Genomic DNA, 20942 nt, shown 5'->3' on the forward strand with positions numbered 1-20942 from the left:
TGCCTCAACATCCCCTTTCTCTGTAACGCTTCAATTTAAAAACAAAAAACGGGGTATATGTGCAACCTAATTCCAACTCATTATTCTCTGACAGTCGTGACTTGCCAGTCAACTCCCCCCTCCCCCCTCTCTCCCTGCTCAGGCGTCTTCCCTCAGCGTGTGTTGTGGTGGTGGCTGAAGGGGCGGCGGCATTCAGGTCTAATCCTGGCTGCTGCTGCCCGGCTGGCATATAGATGACCCACTTCTGGGCCACACCAGTCCACACACGGGAGGAACCAGGGGGCTTTTTACGAGCTCATGCACACATGCACGCACGCACGCACGCACGTATGCACACATAGACACACACACACATTTGCACAGGCATGTGCACGCACAGCCACACCGATGCACACTTGGACAGGCACATGCACGCACGGCACGTATACAAACACATTTGGACAGGCACGTGCACGAACAAACACACAAACATACATACACATAAACACATCGATTTAATAACACACCAGAATCAGATGCTGACACGGGCACACACACATGCACACAAATAACCGGATAGATAGGCACATTTATGCATGCATATACACACACATGCGCACATACAGATGCATGGACACATAGTCAAATGTACACAAACACACACACGCCAACCCTAGCACACAGACACATTGAAATTCGGTGCGCATACATGCACACTCATAAAGGCAAATGCAGGCTTTCTCCCTTAGACACACATACACACACACGGACACACAGAAACAGCTTTACAGGCTGAATAGCCCCCATAATTGAAAGGATGACCAGTGAACCATTAATCTACAAGAGGCTCGAGCCTCAAAGCTCAAATATGGGGAATGCAGATGAGGTAGGGGTTGGCTGGATTTGTCATTAAGGCTTTTTATTGGCTTTCATGAAACAGCAAAACAGAGCATCATAAATCATGGAAGCGTTACCAATGTTAAATCAGTGAGAGCCACCATACTATATTATTTTGTGAATATCGGGCCATGTCGCAAGTGAGACTTTTTCTTCAAGGTACAATAAAAAATATATTCTGCCATCATATTCAGAATAAAATAAAGGAAGAGTTTTAAAGAAAAATATAAGTTAAATTAAAAATGTAAAAGTTACCAAAAAGGTCATCTCCTTGCTCAGGAAGAGGAAGAGAGAATAAAGTCTAGAGGAAGAGAGACAGCTATAGAGACAGAGGAAGTCAATTTTAGTGGGAGAGAGGAAGGGTTACAGAGCAACAGAAGAACAGAGTGAGACAGAAGGAGAGAGAGAGAGAGAGAGAGAGAGAGAGAGAGAGAGAGAGAGAGAGAGAGAGAGAGAGAGAGAGAGAGAGAGAGAGCGTCAGAGGTAGTGTACGAAAGAGAAAGAGAGAGAGATAGGATGAGTGAGAGAGTAAGGATGAGACAGAGCAGGAGAGAGTGAGTAAGAGAGAGATTCAGAGAGAGAGAGATGAGGTAGGAAGTGCCGGAATAATTAGATCTGCAGTGAGATACAGGGACACCCTAGAAGGAGTCTGCACTGTGCGAGAGCAGAACAGGAGAGCTAAACTGAAATGATATCCGAGATGTCAGTGAGGTCAAGTGTCAAAGGTCCTGGTTGAAGTTTGTGGGTGCGTCAGTGTAAATGTTTGGTGTGTGCCTGTTTATGTATGTCTGAGAGATAGAAAGAGAGTGTGTGTGTGTGTGTCAGAGAGAGAGAGTGTTTTTGTGTGTGTGTGTGTGTGTGTGTGTGTGTGTGTGTGTGTGTGTGTGTGTGTGTGTGTGTGTGTGTGTGTGTGTGTGAATTGAAGAACAAATTGAGTTGTTATATGTCAGTGTGTGAATATAATGTTACATGTTATACTTAATAAATATCATAATGTTAGGTGTGTGTCTGAGAGAGACATTAAGACACTGTTTGTTGGTGTGTCTGAGAGAGAGAGAGAGAGAGAGAGAGAGAGAGAGAGAGAGAGAGAGAGAGAGAGAGAGAGAGAGAGAGAGAGAGAGAGAGAGAGAGAGAGAGTGCGTATGCGCGCATGTGCGTGCATGTGTGTGAGTTTGAGGCAGAGGGGTTCACACAAGGGAAAGATGAAAGAGTGATCTTCGACAGAATCTTCCATGACAACACTAGAAATGTGATATGCATTATGGTTTATCTCAAGTTACCTTTTGTGTCTAGCTCTTCATGAATTACAAGTACGGAGTGTTTACATTGTAATTCATTCATCTTAAAGAACGGCTGGCCGTTTAAACATTAACTGCTTGCAGAATGAGAATCCACAGTAGCCGTACTCAAGAGTGAATTTACAGTTTTGTGATGTATTGTGCTCATAAGCCATTCAAACAATCTGCATTCATAGAAACCTTTTGTTGCATGGAAACTGAGCTATTGTTTTGCTGCTGCTGTAGTTTATCAATCGATTCCTGTTAGCTCTCACTGGGTCACGCATACAGAGACACACACACACACACACACACACACACACACACACACACACACACACACACACACTCACACTCACACTCACACTCACACTCACACTCACACTCACACTCACACTCACACTCACACTCACACACACACACGCACACGTACTCACACACACACACACACACACACACACACACACACACACACACACACACACACACACACACACACACACACACACACACACACACACACACACACACACACACACACACACACACACAATAAGGTTATGTGGTTGTCCTCTATCAGGGGCAGAGACCCCCGGGGGGAAGGGCCCGGCTTCTATCTGATTCCATCACAGAGATCACAGTGTGTCTCACACACACACACACACACACACACACACACACACACACACACACACACACACACACACACACACACACACACACACACACACACACACACACACACACACACATACACATCAAACAAAAGTTGCATGATCACTACCAATACAACTCTAGACACGTTCTGATGAGCGTGAGGGATTTGAAGATTGCGTAGGTGTTGGGGGTTAAAATGGGGTCAATAACAGATGTACTCATCGTCAACAACTTCAACATCATAATGATCATCATCTTCATCATCCCCATTGTCTTCATCATCATCATCCCCATTGTCTTCATCATCATCACCATTGTCCTCATCGTCCCCATTGTCTTCATCATCGTCACCATTGTCTTCATCATCATCATCACCATCATCATCTTCATCATCATAAACATCATCATCTTTTTCTTTATCGTCATCTCCATTTTCTGAATAATCATCAGCGTACACCCAACTTGCCTTCAGCATCATCATAATTGTCTTTTGCATACTGATAATTGTCTTCATCATATCCATGGTTTTCATCCTCCTCCTTGAGATCATTATTGGGTGAATTGGTTTGGGTTTTGGGTGTTTGCGTGTTGCTTCACGTGATGTGTGTTGAGCAGACACTGAAGTGAAAGTCTCATAGCCTAAACAGTCTTTTCAGATTCTGCTTCCCCGAGAAGTGAAGCCAGTGAAGCTGCAAATAAAGTATTGCAGATGACACACTTGGCTTAATCTCAGCACTCCCACAGACACACACACACACACACGGTAAGCTTTTGTCAAACACCACAATGAGCATTGGGAAGTCACTCACTCGTGAAAACCATTCCTTTAGTGTGACAGAAATGGGTGTGCGAAAAATGGATGCACCAATGTGTTTAAGAAGTTGTATAATATAGGTGTGTCTCACTCCTATTTGACACTATCAACAAAGGGTATCGTATAGACACACAGGCATGGTCATTATTGTTCTTTTAAGGACACAATCATTATGCAAACAGATGCGTTAATTGGGTCATGTATTCATGTGTACGTGCGTGTGTGTGTTGGTTGGAATTGAAACTAGGTTAAAGGAACATATTGCTTTAACTGAGTGGAAATTCAAAGAGAGGAAGTGAATGCGACATTTCCTCTACGCCAATGATTTTCTGTCCGACCAGGTAGAAATGTGTTGAAATCATTGATTCAGTTGTAGCAATGGTAACTGGGAAACTCACAGTTACTCTTACTACAAACCCTACCGCTACTTACTTATCATTATGATGATGATTATTAATAAGAGGATGATGCTGATTCAGGTTAAACATGACCTTTCATCGTTTGTGTTGATAAAAAAATAAACATAATCATCAGCTTTAATTGCTCAGTGTCGATTCCAACTCATCTTCTTGTGCAACATGAGGAGAACTGATGTGCATAGGTCCACACACATAATGGATGACTTTTTTAGGTCCAGTCCAGGCCAATTGGGCGAACACAAACCTGGCCAGCAGTAGTAAACTGTAACCTGTAACTGTAAACCTTACCTACACAATAAGTGTCTGTAAAGGTTGAATGGATGAGTTTTTCTTTCATAGAACCTCTTTGTAACTAAACAGCAAACCAGGCGTAACTCTGCCCCTTTCAGTTTCTGGTTTCCTGACCAGGTTCTGTCTCCCCCCAGAAGTTCTGCTGTGACACAGTAGAACTGCTGTATCCCAGATCACTCTCTCTAGCACACATTCACTGCTTTCAGGACCAGTCGTTCTCTTCTCCCGATGATGAAAAGCTCTTGTTATAGCGAGGCTCACTACTAACAGAGCTGTTGAGACGGCTGTTAGAAACAAGATATTGCCATGCCTGGGTTAAAATAAACACCTCTGCATAGCGGATAAGGCCAGCTATGTTATTGTCTTGAAGCATTTGCGATGGCTTCTTTCACTGAGTAACAAAATTATAGAGTGTGTGTTTTGAGGTGTCAGTGGCTGTCTGATGCTAAGATGTAATGATTGCAGTGTTTATCGCTTCTAAACTTAAACCACATTAGGGCACTTTTTTATTGTAGCTCCTAATGACATCTGGACAATATATGGTCCACATGTTCAATGCTCTGCTGACTAGACTGCACTTTTGAGCACTAGAGCACTTTTGACAAAATGACGTTAATGTTCTAAAGTAATAACGTAACAAGCCCACATCATTGTGCTAGCTTTTAGTTGACAGTTATACTTAATCATTCAGTTTGGGTATATCTCGATTAAAAATAGGATTTTAGCTTTTTTGTTCTCATCAAGCTGTATCTAACAGCAGGACTGGAGAAGAATATGTAGAAATGAATCATAAAGTGAATCAAAGTAGATAATCCAATATATATGTTCTGAATCCTACACAGACCTCCAGTATTTGGTCATGACTACTGAACCGTGACATTAACACGATTACATAAACCAGGACATCTCTCTCTCTCTCGGAAGTTATATACTCCTAACCCTGGGGAGAAAGGGTTCAACAGCCATTCACAGCTGAGAGCCCCATGAAATATACTCATCAGCGCTGCGTTAACAAAAAAAGATCTTTCAGAAAGGCCCACTCTCATATTTACAACCTCCAGGGAAACGGCTGCACATGGACGCCCAGGCAACACAAAAGAACATGCCAGGTGATGTACTGCTCTGTGCCAGAGCGCCCGCTCTGCTGGGTGTAATGCAGGGATGGATGCTACTACAAGGACACATTTACCAAAAAGCATTTGAAAAAGATAATAGGAAAAGACTGAGAAAAAATATGAAAATGAGTACAAAGAAAAAAACACGTTTTATTTAATTTAAAAAGGACTAGGGATCGGCGCATAGAGGGGCATTTAGAAATTCGGCCAGCCAAGATTAGACTGCGTTGTGTTTTCAGACTGAAGACTGTATCAAATAAAGGCAAGGTGTACCAATTGTGTTAGCATTCTGCTAATTTAGCCTGCGAGCACTTTTCACACAAATGCACACGCTGCTGTGCTTCGGTGTCAGTGTGTGTTCAGGGGCAGAGAGACCTCCAGTGTAATAAGTCTGCGTGATGTGATTGATGTTTGGTCATTGGGAAACTGCTGAGTCATGCTTTAACACCACGCCACACAGCAGAATTTACTGACTTTGGTTTGTGGGTGTTCAGACTGGGGGAGGAGGGGGGTTGGGCTGACATTGTTATTAAGTATGAAATTGTTTTTTTCAACACATTTGGACAGACTCCACTCAAGGGCAAAGCAGCAAATCACATAGCGGCTGGGAAAATGACTGCAGACATTTTTGCTTTTGGCTGGATGCAGCATTTTATTATTCTCTGTACCTGTCAGAAAATACGTTTTTATATATATTTGACACACAATGCCTGAGTAAAGAATATATAATCTTTCTATCATAAATAATTAGAAATAGTCTTTACTTTTAATACCATATACTCGCCACACAATGTAATCATCCAACCATTTGTAAGTGTATTTTTATTGGTAAATTATTATTTTGTTATCATAAGATGTAGAATTCAACTCATTTTGATGTTTTCATGATAATTATAGGTATATGACTCGACTTTGGGAACACGTTTATCATATAGGATTCATAATAACCAACGACCTCATTTGACTGGGCTTGGCCCCACTCCACCTTGGCTGGGAGCCCGAAAGGGTTTTTGGACGCCGCTCTGTTGAAGACCTTAGTGGGCCATGGGAGGGCTTAAAGAAGCTCCCTATCACGGCGTGCTTAGGAGGTATGCTGGAAGTAATCTCCGGCACTAGCATGGAAGCTAAGAGCCATGCTAAGAGGCTGGCTATGCTAAGAGCCGCAAACTCTGAACTCTTCGGCTCAGCAAGGGCTCAGAAAGAATCAGCGGAGAGATTGTCTTCACTACGAGTTGACCTTTCACCCCTCTGATGAAATTCAAAAGGAAACCTTAAGATGAGCAACGATTTAATCCAGAAAATAGGAGAATTTGTTAGACGTATTATATAACAGCTCAGTCTTTTTTGCTCCATCTTCAACAGAACCAACAGAATCTAGTCTCCCAGACAGAAGGGCTGTAATCTGGGTCAATGGGGTCGTTTCACCTTCCTTTGCTTCATATTTGTTACGGACCAATCATGTTTCTGGAGGCGGGATCTGTGAGCGCGTAATTGGGTTAACACAAACTTGGCCAGCTGTAGATAACTGTTCAAAAAAGTATCTTCAAAGGTTGAGTGGGTGAGTTTTTCTTTGTTAACCAAACAGGAAACAAGGCGTAACTCCGCCCCTTTTGATTTTTGGTTTCCTGCCCAGGTTCAGTGCCGTCTCCCTCCTGAAGTTCTGCTTTGACACAGTAAGACTGCTGGGCCCCAAATAACAAATAACTCTCTCGCTGTAACACACATTCATTCACTGTATGCTCACCGCTATATTTACACTAGCGTGTGTGTCTGTGTGCATGAGTGTGTGAGTGTGTGAGTGTGTGAGTGTGTGTGTGTGTGTGTGTATTTGTTTGTGTGTGTGTGTGTGTGTGTGTGTGTGTGTATTTGTTTGTGTGTGCATGTGTGTGTGTGTGTGTGTTTGTGTGCGTGTGACCCTCACAATCTTGCAAGAAAACCACCTGTCCACGTTGGTAAGGCCAAGTAATCACAGTGTGATTATTTTGCACGGCACCACAGCGGGTCAGGACTATTAATACTCTGTGTGGTGGTGGTACTGTGTTACAACTCCAACGGCTTTTTCCAATCCAGGATACAGAGCCCGGCTTTACTCTATCAGGGCGCCCAAGAAATCTATGGGCTGTTGATGAGTTGTGGCTTGTGATGGGTCGGGTGTTGGGTGTTGGGTGTTGGGTGTTGGTTGGTGTCCAAATGTTTACACAACAGGGAGGTAGTTTGATGATGACAAGTTGGTGGGATCGATCGTTTCATTGACTTGTTTGTAGAAGGCGAACAAAAGTCGAACATAATTTGTGTTGGGGTGTGTTTGTTTGGGGATGATTTTGAAATATCGCCCCAGGCACCTTTTAAAAAGCATGCTGCGTGGACGTGTGCTAAATGCGATGGATGATTTACGGGGAGGACAATAGGGGTTTAAGGGTGCGCGTTCAGCCAGCAGAAACAGTTTGAGAGAGAGAGAGAGAGACGTAGGGGAGCGAGAGAGAGACATAGAGGGACAGAAAGAAATACATAGAGAGACACACAGACACACAGACTTATTATTATTATTCAAGATGACATGCAATTCTTCGTATGGGCAACAAATAGCAATACAATAAAAAGACTGCAAACAATGTCTTGAGACTTGTAAGTATATTCACGTAAACAGATTCATTCATTATGTTATGTTAAATAGTATATTTTGCACAGTGGCGTATAGCTTTGTGATTATCCACAAGAAAATGTTCATTTCTCAATTTCTGTAGTGTTTCTGAAGATAGTTTCACTTTAATACGTTAATGAGGTGCAAGAATCTTAACCCCCAAAAATTGAAACATGGCGGTTTGCACTTCTAATCATCAGTAGCAGGAAACAGAATTCCATACATTGTCTGACACACAACTCTGTACCTAAAGAGAAACGTTTATCACACAAAGGTGCAATTTAAAACCAGAGAGTTTTGGGGAAATAGTTCTGACGTCAGTTCAAGTAATAAATTAGTGTGGAAAGCTGTGTTGAAGCCATTGAGTACATACACAGTACACACACGTCAACCTGTCATGTAAGCCTTTAAACATGACAACAATCAATCAATTAAATTCAGATTTCGGTTTTTGGGGTTTGGATAAGCTTCACTTTTTTTTAACATGAATATCTTAAATTAACAAAGTGTTTGCATTCAGAGCCAAATCTATTTGATAAATATAATAAACATATTTTGGATAACTATTGAATTCAATCCTATAGTACTATCCAAAAATATTTATTCAACGTGTGCGTAGAAAGGAGATCTCAAGCATTCCTATTTGCTCTCTGATATTGGCGTGGAATGGCACTCTTGTCAGGCCCCACACCTTTGCAATCACATTTAATTAAACTGCCGGTCCATGTCATGTTCGATTAGACGGCTCATTTAAAAGAATCCCCAGCCAAAACACAAAACTCTGAATGCATCCTCAGGCTGGTTTCACAGTGGTTCCCTGACTCAGCATACAGAGTTGTTACTCCAACCACATAGCTCCATTGGTAGACGGCTTCAAACATATTGTTCGCACACTCTCAAAGTGAAATGTTTAGAAGAGATTATAGTAAAAGATGCATCCTTTGCATGCATATCCATATGGGGCAGGATGGTCTACGGTTGGGCTAATCCGAGTTCCAGTTGGTCGATACTGGATTCAAACCCCAATGGCCACAGTTTACCTGTGTGTGCCTTTGAGCTAGATGCCCTGACCTCTGAAAATATATGTAAAAATACATGAACAAAGCTCAAAGGCACAAATACTTCACAGATGCAATGTCTCTGAAGTATTATGATGACCTGCAGTGTAGTCATCCTAAACACAATGGCAGATCACAGGCCTGGTTCAATGTTCTACATTCAAAGAGTTTGTGTTGTGAGCGAAAAAGTGGCTGCTTGAAAAGTGAGATCATCATAGCGACCAATCGTGGCCCTGATGCTCCATTTGAAGCCCGCCCAAAGCCTGCTGATCCGACTGGCAGGTAAACACTGAGTTAATTACTGGAGTCAAGCTAAATCCATTCATGTTTGAGTACTAATATTTCTCTACAGACATTGTTTTTGTCCTTTTTTTATACCGTAATTACTTCCTTTAAATATTAAATGGTCTAAAATGTGTTTAATAAATTTGTGTTTAAATATTTACAAATATGGTTATTAATTAAACATGCATTTGAATTTGAACTCTTTTCATTGTTTTCCCTTTTTCCCTATTCAAACTTTGTGCTTTCCAAGTTCGTCCCCTATTCTTCCCACATTGAGCCCTTTGTGATGTTGTTTTTTAAAGTGATATCCATAAAGTTTTTATCATTATGTTTGACAGTCAGCCTCAATCTTCTCTCAACCTGCTCCTTTTGGCCTTCCAGGAGAAACCTTTAAACGTGGCGGTGGCAGGCACCCTCCTCAGCCAGCCTAGAACCAGCACAGTGCAGAGGAAGTCGCTCCAGGAATGGGGCGGACTTACTCATTAAATTTGCAGCAGCAGCAAGTTGACCCGGCCAAGCAAGCCGGGCTCAAGTTCCCTTGCAGAGTGCAACGCCAACATGAACATCTGCCATTTCAGACGGTGGCAAACTTGTGACATCACAAGTGAGGCTGTTAGCCAAGACGGTACAGTGGATCTTCGATCATCTCTGTGTTGCTGGGGATCGTCATCTACCGTTCATGGGTCTGGGTGGACCTGCTCCCACTTTTGATGTCACAAGTGGATCGATTTTGAAGTCATGGTCTATAATGAGGAAACATGCATGGGCCCTTTAACCCTGTGGTCTGGGTGTTGTGGTGAAATGTACAAGTCACACCACTGAGTCCATCTCAGTTAGTCCATTGGTGTCTGCACATTAATCGATTGGGATCGGAGCATTCAAGTTATATTAATGAGCAAACTGAAAAAAAATTATCTGGCTATTTGTAGATTGTAGTTTCTCACGTTATTAAGAATTGCTATGCTTAAATCAAAAGAGTTGAAGTTCAAAATTGACGGCATGGGATGTGTCCGGTATAAAGATTATAGGGTCTGTATTCATCCACCAATCTGTCCGCACGTTAGGCTGCAAATAGTGAAAATAAACGTACAACACGACAACACGACACAACACCCGAGAAACCTCATCAACAAGAGTCCCAAATAACTTTGATGAGACACTGCCTACACCCCCCTCCCCCCCCACACCTCCCCCCAAGAAGAACGACTAGAAATTGCCAGAGGACTCCCAGACACCACACATACCACGGGAACACCGGGTCCCAGGGCGAAGGAGAGGGTGAGTGGCTGATCATCACTCACTAACACTTTGGGGGGGGAGAGCGTGGAGCTGGGAGATGTGGTGGTGGTGGTGGTGGTGGTGGTGCTTCAGGCCAGGCTATTTTTATCAGGACAGCTGCTGTCCTCAGGAGTGTCTGGATCTGGGAGCATTCCGTTTCCATCCCGAGAAAAATAACGGCCTCAAAAGCTGAAGGTTGGATGATAGAAGAAATATTTCATCCAAATATTTGTTGTTTACAGAGCGAATGGGGACAATCGTGAACTAGTGTCCGCGGCACTGGCAGAGTGGTCATCCTGGGGGGATTAAACTGCCCTAAGCTTATCCGCTTTGGCTTAAAGCATTAAAAGCATTAGGCTCCGTTACTGCGCTGGTACCTCGCTTTATTTCATTAGCAAACACCAGTAATTAAAGTGTTTAAATCACACATACAGAAACTTACTCAAAACATGTCACTTTTTTCTTTTTGAAGGGACACTTCCAAAAGCATACCAAAAATATTTAATTTTTGTACGCAAACGATATTGTAATATTAGATCCAAAAGGCTCATGGCTGTTGGATGGTCGGTCTATTTTGGAGAGCTGGAGGGGCTCCACTTCAGAGAGTCTCTACAAGGCATCAGGGGGCCAGTGAAGCACTCCTCCTTCCCCAATCGGAGGCAGGGCCGTCCACACACACTTTGACACACACATTCCGAAGCCACACAGCGGTCGGGACCCTCTCGCTCTGCCAAGTGAGACACGCCAGATAAGCCGGTGAGAGCGACAGGGATACGCGCCCCGGTTGTAAGGATTTGGGGGGGGGTATTTTGGGGTTGACGGTCGCAGTGACACAAGGTCCATGCACCCATGTATGCCGTCAGTTCTCGTTACAACAAGCAGTGTTGTAGCAAAGCTAGCTACAGCTGGAACTACTGGTGGGAGAACCGTTTGAATATTAAAAAGGTTGAATCACATACGAAGCAAGAAGAACAAATCCCGTCCGATGAGGATTGTGATGTTAAAAGGCTTCCGGTTTTACTACCCGGTGTCGCATGAAGATTCATCACGAGCCACACTTCATAGTCTCACTTTTTGACGTCACAAATGTAAATGGGGGTTTTCCCTGGTTGTGAAAAGTGGGCCGTTTGAGTATTGCCGATTTAAACTGTTTTAGAACAGTAACATAGAATGTTTCATCTATGAACAATGGGCCATTAAAACAGCTTGCAATAAATGGCGGTTTCTGAATTGTTTGCAAATCAATGGTCCATTTTTGTGTCATTATTCAACAAAGAAAACCCTAAAACGCTGTAATCAGGTAAATGTTTTAAACCGGCAATGAAAGTTCTCAGAAACCCTGAGTTACTGGTCCTGAGTTAGTATGTGAAAACATTACTAGATGTATTATTGCCAAACATGGTATGACGGCAAGAGACAGCTTGATTTTTTTGAATAAAATGATGAGGATGGAAGTAGGGCTGAGTAATAATTAAATACGATCTTTCATCTTTGAATGGCATTGTATTTTCGTTAAATGCAGACACGGACCCATCATGATGCCCAGCTTTATCGTCTAAACACATGATGAGAAGATATTCCCTTAAACCAGTGAGAGGAGAAACAGTTTTAGTCCAATACTATAAACACTTCAATATAATGACCCTTACTCAGACCATTTAGAACGGTATTTTAAATGACTGAATTAGTGAAGCATTAGTGATTTGTGCTCTAAACATGAACGCTGATGACAAAGATAAGCTCTGAATATTGGTTACCACAAGACGATAACCATAATGAAACGCATAGCTTTCTTTTAAAACTATTACTTATAAAACACAACACTACCTTTTCAACCAAAAGTCATTTATTTTGATAAAAATAAAGTTTGAAATAACATGTTTACAAATAAAATTGTGTTGACAAATTACATAATTCAACTGATTTCTGAATGTGAGGCAGAATGAACTCTGGGTTTGACTGAAGATAGTGTTAGCCAATGCTAGCTCCTCCAACTGGCAAACGTTTTTGCTGGCGATCTGTTGACACAAACCAGAAAACAAAAGTGCAGAAAAGTTAGATTCATATAAAAGTGTTACATTATTTAAGGCTTTACGATTTCTTTTTCGTTTTCTTCTATCAAAGCATTTAAACGTTTGCCATTTAATGAAGATGAATAAAGAGAAAGTCTGCATTAGAATAAATTGTGTCGTTGTCTTTCTGTGGCCTGTGGTTGTTAGCTTGGAATACTAATGACAGAGAGTAAAACTACCTTTACAAGCCAAGTCATATCACCGCTCCCAGTCAAAGACCTCAGCATTGGCAGTTTAATTGACTGAGTCATATAGCAGACACTTTTACCTTAAGGGACTTAGAGTACACAGTCAAATCTGACTGCGTACTGGAACAGTAACAACCATTTACAAGCACTGCATGACCAAGAGTAGCATGTCAATCACAGAATAAGGGTTGTGTGTGTGTAATGAGCAGGTGACTATTGGAAACCGGTGAAGACCGAGAGATAGGAGACATCTTGTCATATGTCTGAGTGAACACGCCCACTCGTGATGTCACAAAGGGATAAGAGTTGGAAAGGGCATGTGATTGCTTATAAACTGGACACCTGGAGCTGAGATTGGGGCCCTTTGAAACACACACGCCATGGTGTACTGGTCCATGTGACACAAACAGGTGAGAGAGAGAGTCCAGAGAGAGAGAGTCCAGAGAGAGAGAGTCCAGAGAGTCGAGAGAGACCAGAGAGAGAGACCAGATAGACCAGAGACCAGATAGACCAGAGACCAGATAGACCAGAGACCAGATAGACAGACAGAGGACAGAGACAGAAAGAGAGAGAGAAAAGCCAAGCCGAGGTAAACAATATGGCATATCCTGTAATATAAGAGCATATATAAAAAAAAAGACCCAAAAATATGCAAACACACGCAGTACTTACTGATCTGGGGACGTGAAACTACCTCCAGAGAATCCTACCGGAAAGAAAATACATTCACATCAAAACATCCTGATCTTATTCATCTAAAATATCTTCCTGTGTCTAAGGTCAACAATAACCCAATGGATGTTCACTGACGTCTAAAGGAAAATACGAAATAGCTACCATTCAATACGGAACATTAACTCAATACAACCAACTTATCAGTCATGGTATTAAGTATTCTAGTGTTTCAGATTTATTAAATAACCACTCAATGTTCAGTCAATAAATCATCATCAATCATTTTAAATAGCGCTTTAATATGTGTGATGGAGAATGTGCCTCTCCGTTCCTTTACACTATGTACACGACGTTTACGACACTAATTCATGTGAGGTGCGGTAATAAAAAGCCCACGTCACGGGGGGGTCGACATACTGTTGGGACCCACCTCCTTGGGGCTGCTGCTGCTGCTGCTGCTGCTGCTGGCCGAGGCCCCCGAAGCCCCCCTGCTGGGCCCCGAACACGGGCGCCTGCTGGGCCAGGCCCCCGAACGAGGGCGGAGCGCTCTGATTGGCTAGAGCGCCAAAGGAAGGCGCGCTCTGGGGAGAGGCGAAGCTGTGTGGGGGAGGAGGGGGGAGGAGGGGGAGAGAGGTGTTAAAGAGGAGTTAGAATCCGGGTGGGTTACGACCGGGTGGGCCTGCTGTGAGCTGGTTCCTCTACGTGGTGGGGGGGGGGGTCCACGCCCGCTATGGTGGTAACCAGTGGCAACCAGGCCTAGACTGAGCCACATGCAGGGGAGTCATGAGCGAACCCCAAACACTGGAGGTAACGCTGAAGGACAAAGAGGCAGCCTCGTGGATCTAATGAAAGAAATGTGATTCGATCCGAGATGTATGAGGAAGTATTGGTAAAATGTGGAGTCAAGCACAGCTTTCTTTCTTTTTTATCAAATTACATTGCTCCAATATGAGGCAAAACATCAATGCACAATCCTGAAGTGAAGATCGAGAACAGAACGGGACACGCTACAAACAACGCACGTTTTCTTGGGGTTAATCACAATTCACAGAATTCTTCAGCATCTGCTAAACTCAGCTACGAGCTGAATATTTTTGTTTAGCTGGTTAGCATCTTGCCTGATAATTTGCTAATTAATGTAGTGCCAAAAGCACCGCTGCATAAACGAAAGACAAAACTTGTCAGGTGTGAAAATATATGAATGATCAGCCAAAATTAAAACCCCTTCTATTTGGGGGGGGAAGAGAGGAGAGGGGGGGGGCGTGTGTGCAGAGGGGGTGTTGGGTTATAGGGGGGGAGCGTGTGTGCAGAGGGGGTGTTGGGTTATGTAATCTTGTCTACAGGATGCAGGTCCAATTTGAGAATCTGAAGGGGGAGGGTGACGGGGGGAGGGGAAAGGGTGAAGCAGAGAGCAGCTTAATCTGCACGAAGCAAGCCCCCCCCCCCCCTCATACTCACACTCACACACACACACACACACACACACACACACACACACACACACACACACACAGGGATTATCTGAGGGGAATAATCCAGTGCTGCATGGAGCTGTTTTTTGGCCTCAACTCCAGACTCACTACAGTCTACATCCCAAAGAATAACATGAACTTCCTAGTCTTCCCATGAGGCCTGGGTCCTGAGGAAAATGCAATACAATTGTAAAGTATTATTATTCATCACTGGGAGGAGGAGGTCCTGCGTGGCCTCTCATTCTTCCTCTTCCTACCCTTCTGGGGTTCTTACAGAGTTGCCCTTTCCAGTCTGAGGACTAAAAGCAACATTTCGTCAACTTTCCCACCATCAAATACAAACAAAGACCCTTCATTAAAAGAAAGACCTGCCCTACAAACAGCTTTGTTTAAGACTTATTCAATGATGTGTTGAAGGCACGTAGTGAGACAGTTTTTCGTAAGCACAACAGAATGAATGGGATTGGAAAAATAAATGGATCACTTCACACTCGACAAAGAGTCATCATGACATTTCCCAAAGATCATATTAAGCCAATAAAATATTGTCTTATGGTTAGGGGCAATAATATTGTGGGCCTGTGAAGCCCCCTGTGAGTACGGGTGATGATGAAGATGATTATTATTATATTACGAAATAAGTAATGGGATGGTAAAAATAAAGTAACAATGAAACCCTCAACGTGAATGGTAATAGCAGTGATTCCTTTTATAGTAGGGTTGCACCGATCTTTCGGCCATACATCGGCATCGGCCGAATTTTGCCTTGTTCACTAACACCAGACATACACCACTGTGATTCCTCACAAAAATAAACTCTCATTTGAAAGAAGGCTGTTTCATAAATTTGGGTTTTTGAATTTGTGCTCATTCAAAGACAATGTGAAGAAGGGCTCAAAGACTGAAGTGGGGGAATAAATAACCAAAGAATAATAATAAAACATTGCATCGGCTTTCAGCTTAACTGTTATTGTAAGAATCGGTATCAGTATCAGGAATATGAACTGTCCAAAAAAACAACTGCAATCTAAATGTGAGTTGAATAAATAAATAAGGCGCTCACCCGAACCCTCCGACGTTGGAGGCCGCTGTGCCCTCACCAAACACCTTCCCCGCCGGGGAGCCCATGCTGGCACCCATGCTGGCACCCATGCTGGCACCCATGGGGGCACCCATGGCTGATCCCATGGCCGATCCCATGGTGGCATTGCTGAAGGCAGGGGCGGAGCCAAAGGCTGCCCCGCCCCCAAATGCTGGGGTTCCCCCGAAAGAGGGGGGGCTTCCGAACACAGGAGCGCTGCCAAAGCCACCTAGAGGAAATAAATAAGTTAATTAATAAATTAATGCGTTTTGAAGATGCCCGGTTCCCCGTTCCATGGTTTGGAGGCATTGGATACGTCCGTCCTCTCGTTACGTACTTAATTATTGAATCGGTGTACATGGTCCGAAGTCAATACTTGCTGAAATATTTTGACCCATTTTATGTTAACACATGGAAATTCTAGCCCCGCTTTCACTTGTTGGCTGAAACCCGGGCGGATGACGGCAGGGAGACAAGGTGACCGTGAGGGAGACGCATCGCCGTGTGAGGGGAACCAGCAGAGGGGGTGTGCATGGCCATGAGACAGAAGGTAAGCTGCATTACCCCGCTGGGCAGATAGAGCCAATTATGATATAGTAATGATAACAATTATTAATTAATAAAATTTAAAAAAAAATAGATATATTTTAAAATTATATATATTTTAAAATTATATATATATATATATATATATATATATATATAATATATTTATATTAATAAAAAAGGAAATAAAAATATAGAATAAAAGCAACAAACATTAAAATAATGAAAGAAAAAAAAAGTACACAAGTTACCATCTGTCAGATGCTTAAATGACTTATTCCATCCCACCTGGCTCCCAGGTGATTGTAATCAGAGAACAGGTGATATCAATCACCAATCAACCAGCTGGCTAACGGGCCGTGGCACTGCGCCCCGATTGGCTGTCCGTCACAACAGCAGTTATGGGATCACAAGTTTACCATAACTACACTACGCTACCGTTTGATTGAGAGACGTAAATAAACTTTCACAGCTGTATTATATACAACAATTGATCACTCAAGACCAAGGCTTCAGAAGGGTGTGAAAAGGAGCAGTAGAGGCAAGGCGTGCTGAAATTACAGCTTGGTGAGCAGAGATCCTCGGGTGAATTATTTATATACCGGGTGGTAACGTGATAACCACCACTACGTAAAGTGCGTAGTATCAGTGGTCATCCTATACTAAGAGAAACTACACAAATACTAGAGTCGCTGTAAAATGTACCATGTCAATATATATCATTATGATTTTTTCTATACTGTTTACTCTCCTTACCACACTAACAAGGAGAAACAAACAAAAAATATAAAACGCTTGCATTATGTACAAAGGCAATACAATTTTACTTCTAAATTGTTTGCCATCATTTGGCATTATTAATTAATTTGTCTTATCTACAGGTTTAATTGCCATTTTACCGAAGGCTAAACATGAGTAGATTGCAGAAGTTCAACATGGGGCCCTGTTGCTACAGAACTGCCGTGGTAGATTACAAAGCTTATTTCTGTACTGTTCATCTGTGCCAACATGATAAGGTGAGGCCATCGCTCATATACTCCATATACACTGCATACACTATAACCACGAGGACAAAGGGTCAATGGCTGTGTCCCAAACGGAGGACAGCTGCCCGCTGCCTTGCTGTCTGGCGGGGCAGTATCTATTGGAGGCTGCGTTTAGGTATGAGGTTACCTGTAAAGGAGACGTGGCCGGGACGTACTTCCAAGGGAGCAATGCGCCGCGACATCACGATGTCGGCAAAGTACCGACAGTTGACGAACGTCCACACACATGTCTTAACGAGAATCAGAGGTTAAACTAAGTCAATATAATTTATATCTGAATACAAACTCGGGGCCTGTGCTTGCCATTGTATTTCTCCTCTTGTCTGAGCAGCATACTGGCTGCACGGCATTGTGGGGGATCCAGACCAACGGAGGATACGTCTCCGTCTGTGCTGCTTTCAACATCGGCCAAGTAGCAGACTCCTCCGCATGCGGCAGTGTTTGTGGATACTCGACTGAGACACGACCTGCCTTAGACCATTGCCTGAACAGCCGTTTGGGGGGCCAGCCGCGGCGTCCCTGTTGTGGTGCTCACATCCAGTGGGTTCTTTTCACAGGGGCGTCGTTCGCCCAGGACAAACGCAGGTGCTGCACTACCACTTATTATGGGTCTGCTGATTCGATGCACCAGGGTCGATGGTCAATCAGGGACAGCGACCCTAGTTTGGGCTGGCGTCAGGAGGTACACCTGTGTTTATCCTACCACGAAGCCTCTGTGAAAAGAGGCTATCGGTATTATTAGAAAAATATTGACTCGGTATGCGTTTTGCTTTTGATCGAACAGCGTGTATTACTGGGGGTGTGGGCGCAGCACAGCTGGTGGTCTTATCTCTCAGAGCACATGGGTCCCTCACTCCCCTGAACACTGCCTAGATAGGACCGACTGAAGATAGACCTGCTACGAGTGAATGCTGGAAACTCCCCGCAGGCCTGACGACAGGATAGTGTTGTAGTCAGGGGGCGTTGGATTCCCAGGCAGAAGGTTCTTGGTTCGAACCCCAATGTCCTCAGCCTATCTGTAAGCACATCCTTGAGCACGATGCCCATCCTATACCTTGCTCATGCATTCATTAATGAATGCATCCAATTTCACTTGAAGTGCCTTTGGATACAGGGTACCCTCCATACCTTGGCAAGTGCTAAATTGATGTCTAGGCAATTTTTCCAGCCTCAAAGTGCTTCACAGCAAACATTAAACAACCCTTCCCTAACCCCTATTAAGGGCAAGTAAAAGCTCTCCTCATCATCAAGGAAGGAACATAAAGAAGAAATACGTCACCCCCTCCTCCAGGGAAGGTTTGGCGCGCTTTGATGACATCACAGGCCGAAATAATGGCAGCATGTATGTGATGAGTCTATGGGGTGATGTAGACATGTTGACCGGTGACTAGTAGTAGTTATAACATCCGACAACAGTAGTTGTAACGTCAACAAGAACAGGGATAGAACTGGGTTTGTGCGCACATTCAGAGACAGAGACACAGAGGACAGAGAGACAGAGAGACAAAGAGAGAGCGAGACAGAGACAGAGAGAGCAGTACAGATGTGTTAGTCAGGGGGGTGCGGACCTGGTTTGGTGGGGCTGGCGAAGGAGCCGAAGCCCTGGGAGGCCACGCTGCCCGCCCCCGCGCTGAAGGTCCCGCTGGCCTTCTGCTCGCCGAACGCCGTCTGGCCGAAGCCGAAGCTCTTGTTGGCGCCGCCACTGCCGAACAGACCGGCTCCACCTAGAGGACGGGAGACGCACAGCATGCGCTCTTTTATTTGAATGACGTTTAACCATCAATGTATTGCTTTAATACATATTTATTATTATTTATATGTTGTTAACGAGCTAAGGGTTATGTGTCTTGCTCATGGATGGTAGAATGTGGACATTGAGGTTTGAATACATGTATTAACTACTTTATCGATACTGTGTATATTTGAAGCACAGGTGACACTTGCCTGGTCATTAAAATAAAACTATAATAATAATAATAATATGATATAATAATATAATATAATAATAAAGCCTGACGAGGTGTCCATTATCAGGAATTAATGGGCGAGGCGGAGGCCTTAGAACCTTAGCTTTATTACTGATAATGGATTGATTACAGTTTAATGCATCTTTCACAATTTACCAGCTCTTGTTTTGAAGGATGAACAGACAATTTGACTGGAACTACTTAGCAGGTGTCCGTATATCAGGGGTTAATGCACACCCTGCAGCCAATCAGAATCGAGTATTCCCCCAGACCATGGTATAAACACAGATTTTGCATCTACTGCCAAGTATAAATTCTATTTAAATAATATTGGTTCCATCTTTTCCCACTAGCAGCGTGATGGGAGTGAAGGCTTAAGTTCAAAACCAAGATGGAGCCGAGACGGCCGCTTAAAACCAAGATGGAACTAAGATGGCCGCTTGTGGCTACTCGGCAGATAGTAGATACGTTAGACCAATCAGGAACCAGTAGGGCGGGCCCTCCTACCTGGCTGGGCGGGCTGGCCGAAGCCTCCGGGGGAGGGGGCGCCGGGGGCCCCGAAGGGGTTCTTGTTGGCCGCGTCTTCGCTGGGCTTCCCGCCCAAACCGCTGAAGAACCCGCCTCCGGCCCCGCCGCCGCCAGGGGTCCCGGCGGGGCTGGACCCGAACAGACTACCACCGCTGGGCTGCTGCTGCTGCTGCTGGGGAAATTAGTTTGATGGTCATCATTACCTTATTTAGTCAATTATTAAACAGAACCATCCCCATCCCCTGTTTAATATCTATGGTTTTAAGATGTATGTATGTCACAAATTGGCAGGTAGGGATTAGGCCTCTTGCTCAGTATTTCTTATAGCAAACACAAGAAAGCAGACGCTTTCTTCCAAATGAAGAAGTGTTTTAAGAGGACATATCATCAATGAGCGAGTAGGAGTTAGCATCTTTCCCCAGGACGTGGTACAGGCTCGAACCCGGCACCTTTGGCCAAGAGTACAACACCCCATCCACTAGACTGCCCTCAGGATCCCAGGTCGGGAATCGAACCTGGTTCCCCGACAAGACGCGATGTCTACGTGGTTAATGCCGTGCCATTCAAACACGCAGTGTTTTACTGCAGCAATCAGGGTGCTATTGGATCAGGTGACAGATAGATGGATGAAGAGGACGTGGTGGATGAGGAGGTGG

General features: G+C 43.8%; 1 protein-coding gene across 1 annotated transcript in view; it reads right to left on the reverse strand.

Moving 5' to 3' along the window:
* Positions 1 to 11187: 11187 nt before the first annotated feature.
* Positions 11188 to 20942, reverse strand: part of nup214 (nucleoporin 214) — a 34801-nt gene continuing 25046 nt past the window's right edge. Inside the window, exons 33-38 of the mRNA XM_056578977.1 lie at positions 20266 to 20458; positions 19360 to 19515; positions 16182 to 16428; positions 14077 to 14243; positions 13644 to 13677; positions 11188 to 12729 (exon numbers count right to left, since the gene is read on the reverse strand). Of these exons, the coding sequence (XP_056434952.1) occupies positions 12693 to 12729; positions 13644 to 13677; positions 14077 to 14243; positions 16182 to 16428; positions 19360 to 19515; positions 20266 to 20458 (834 nt within the window). The 3' untranslated portion in view covers positions 11188 to 12692. The remainder of the gene's footprint in view (positions 12730 to 13643; positions 13678 to 14076; positions 14244 to 16181; positions 16429 to 19359; positions 19516 to 20265; positions 20459 to 20942) is intronic.

This window comes from Gadus chalcogrammus, chromosome 19 (genome assembly GCF_026213295.1).
Source record: "Gadus chalcogrammus isolate NIFS_2021 chromosome 19, NIFS_Gcha_1.0, whole genome shotgun sequence".
In the NCBI taxonomy this organism is placed as follows: Eukaryota; Metazoa; Chordata; class Actinopteri; order Gadiformes; family Gadidae; genus Gadus; species Gadus chalcogrammus.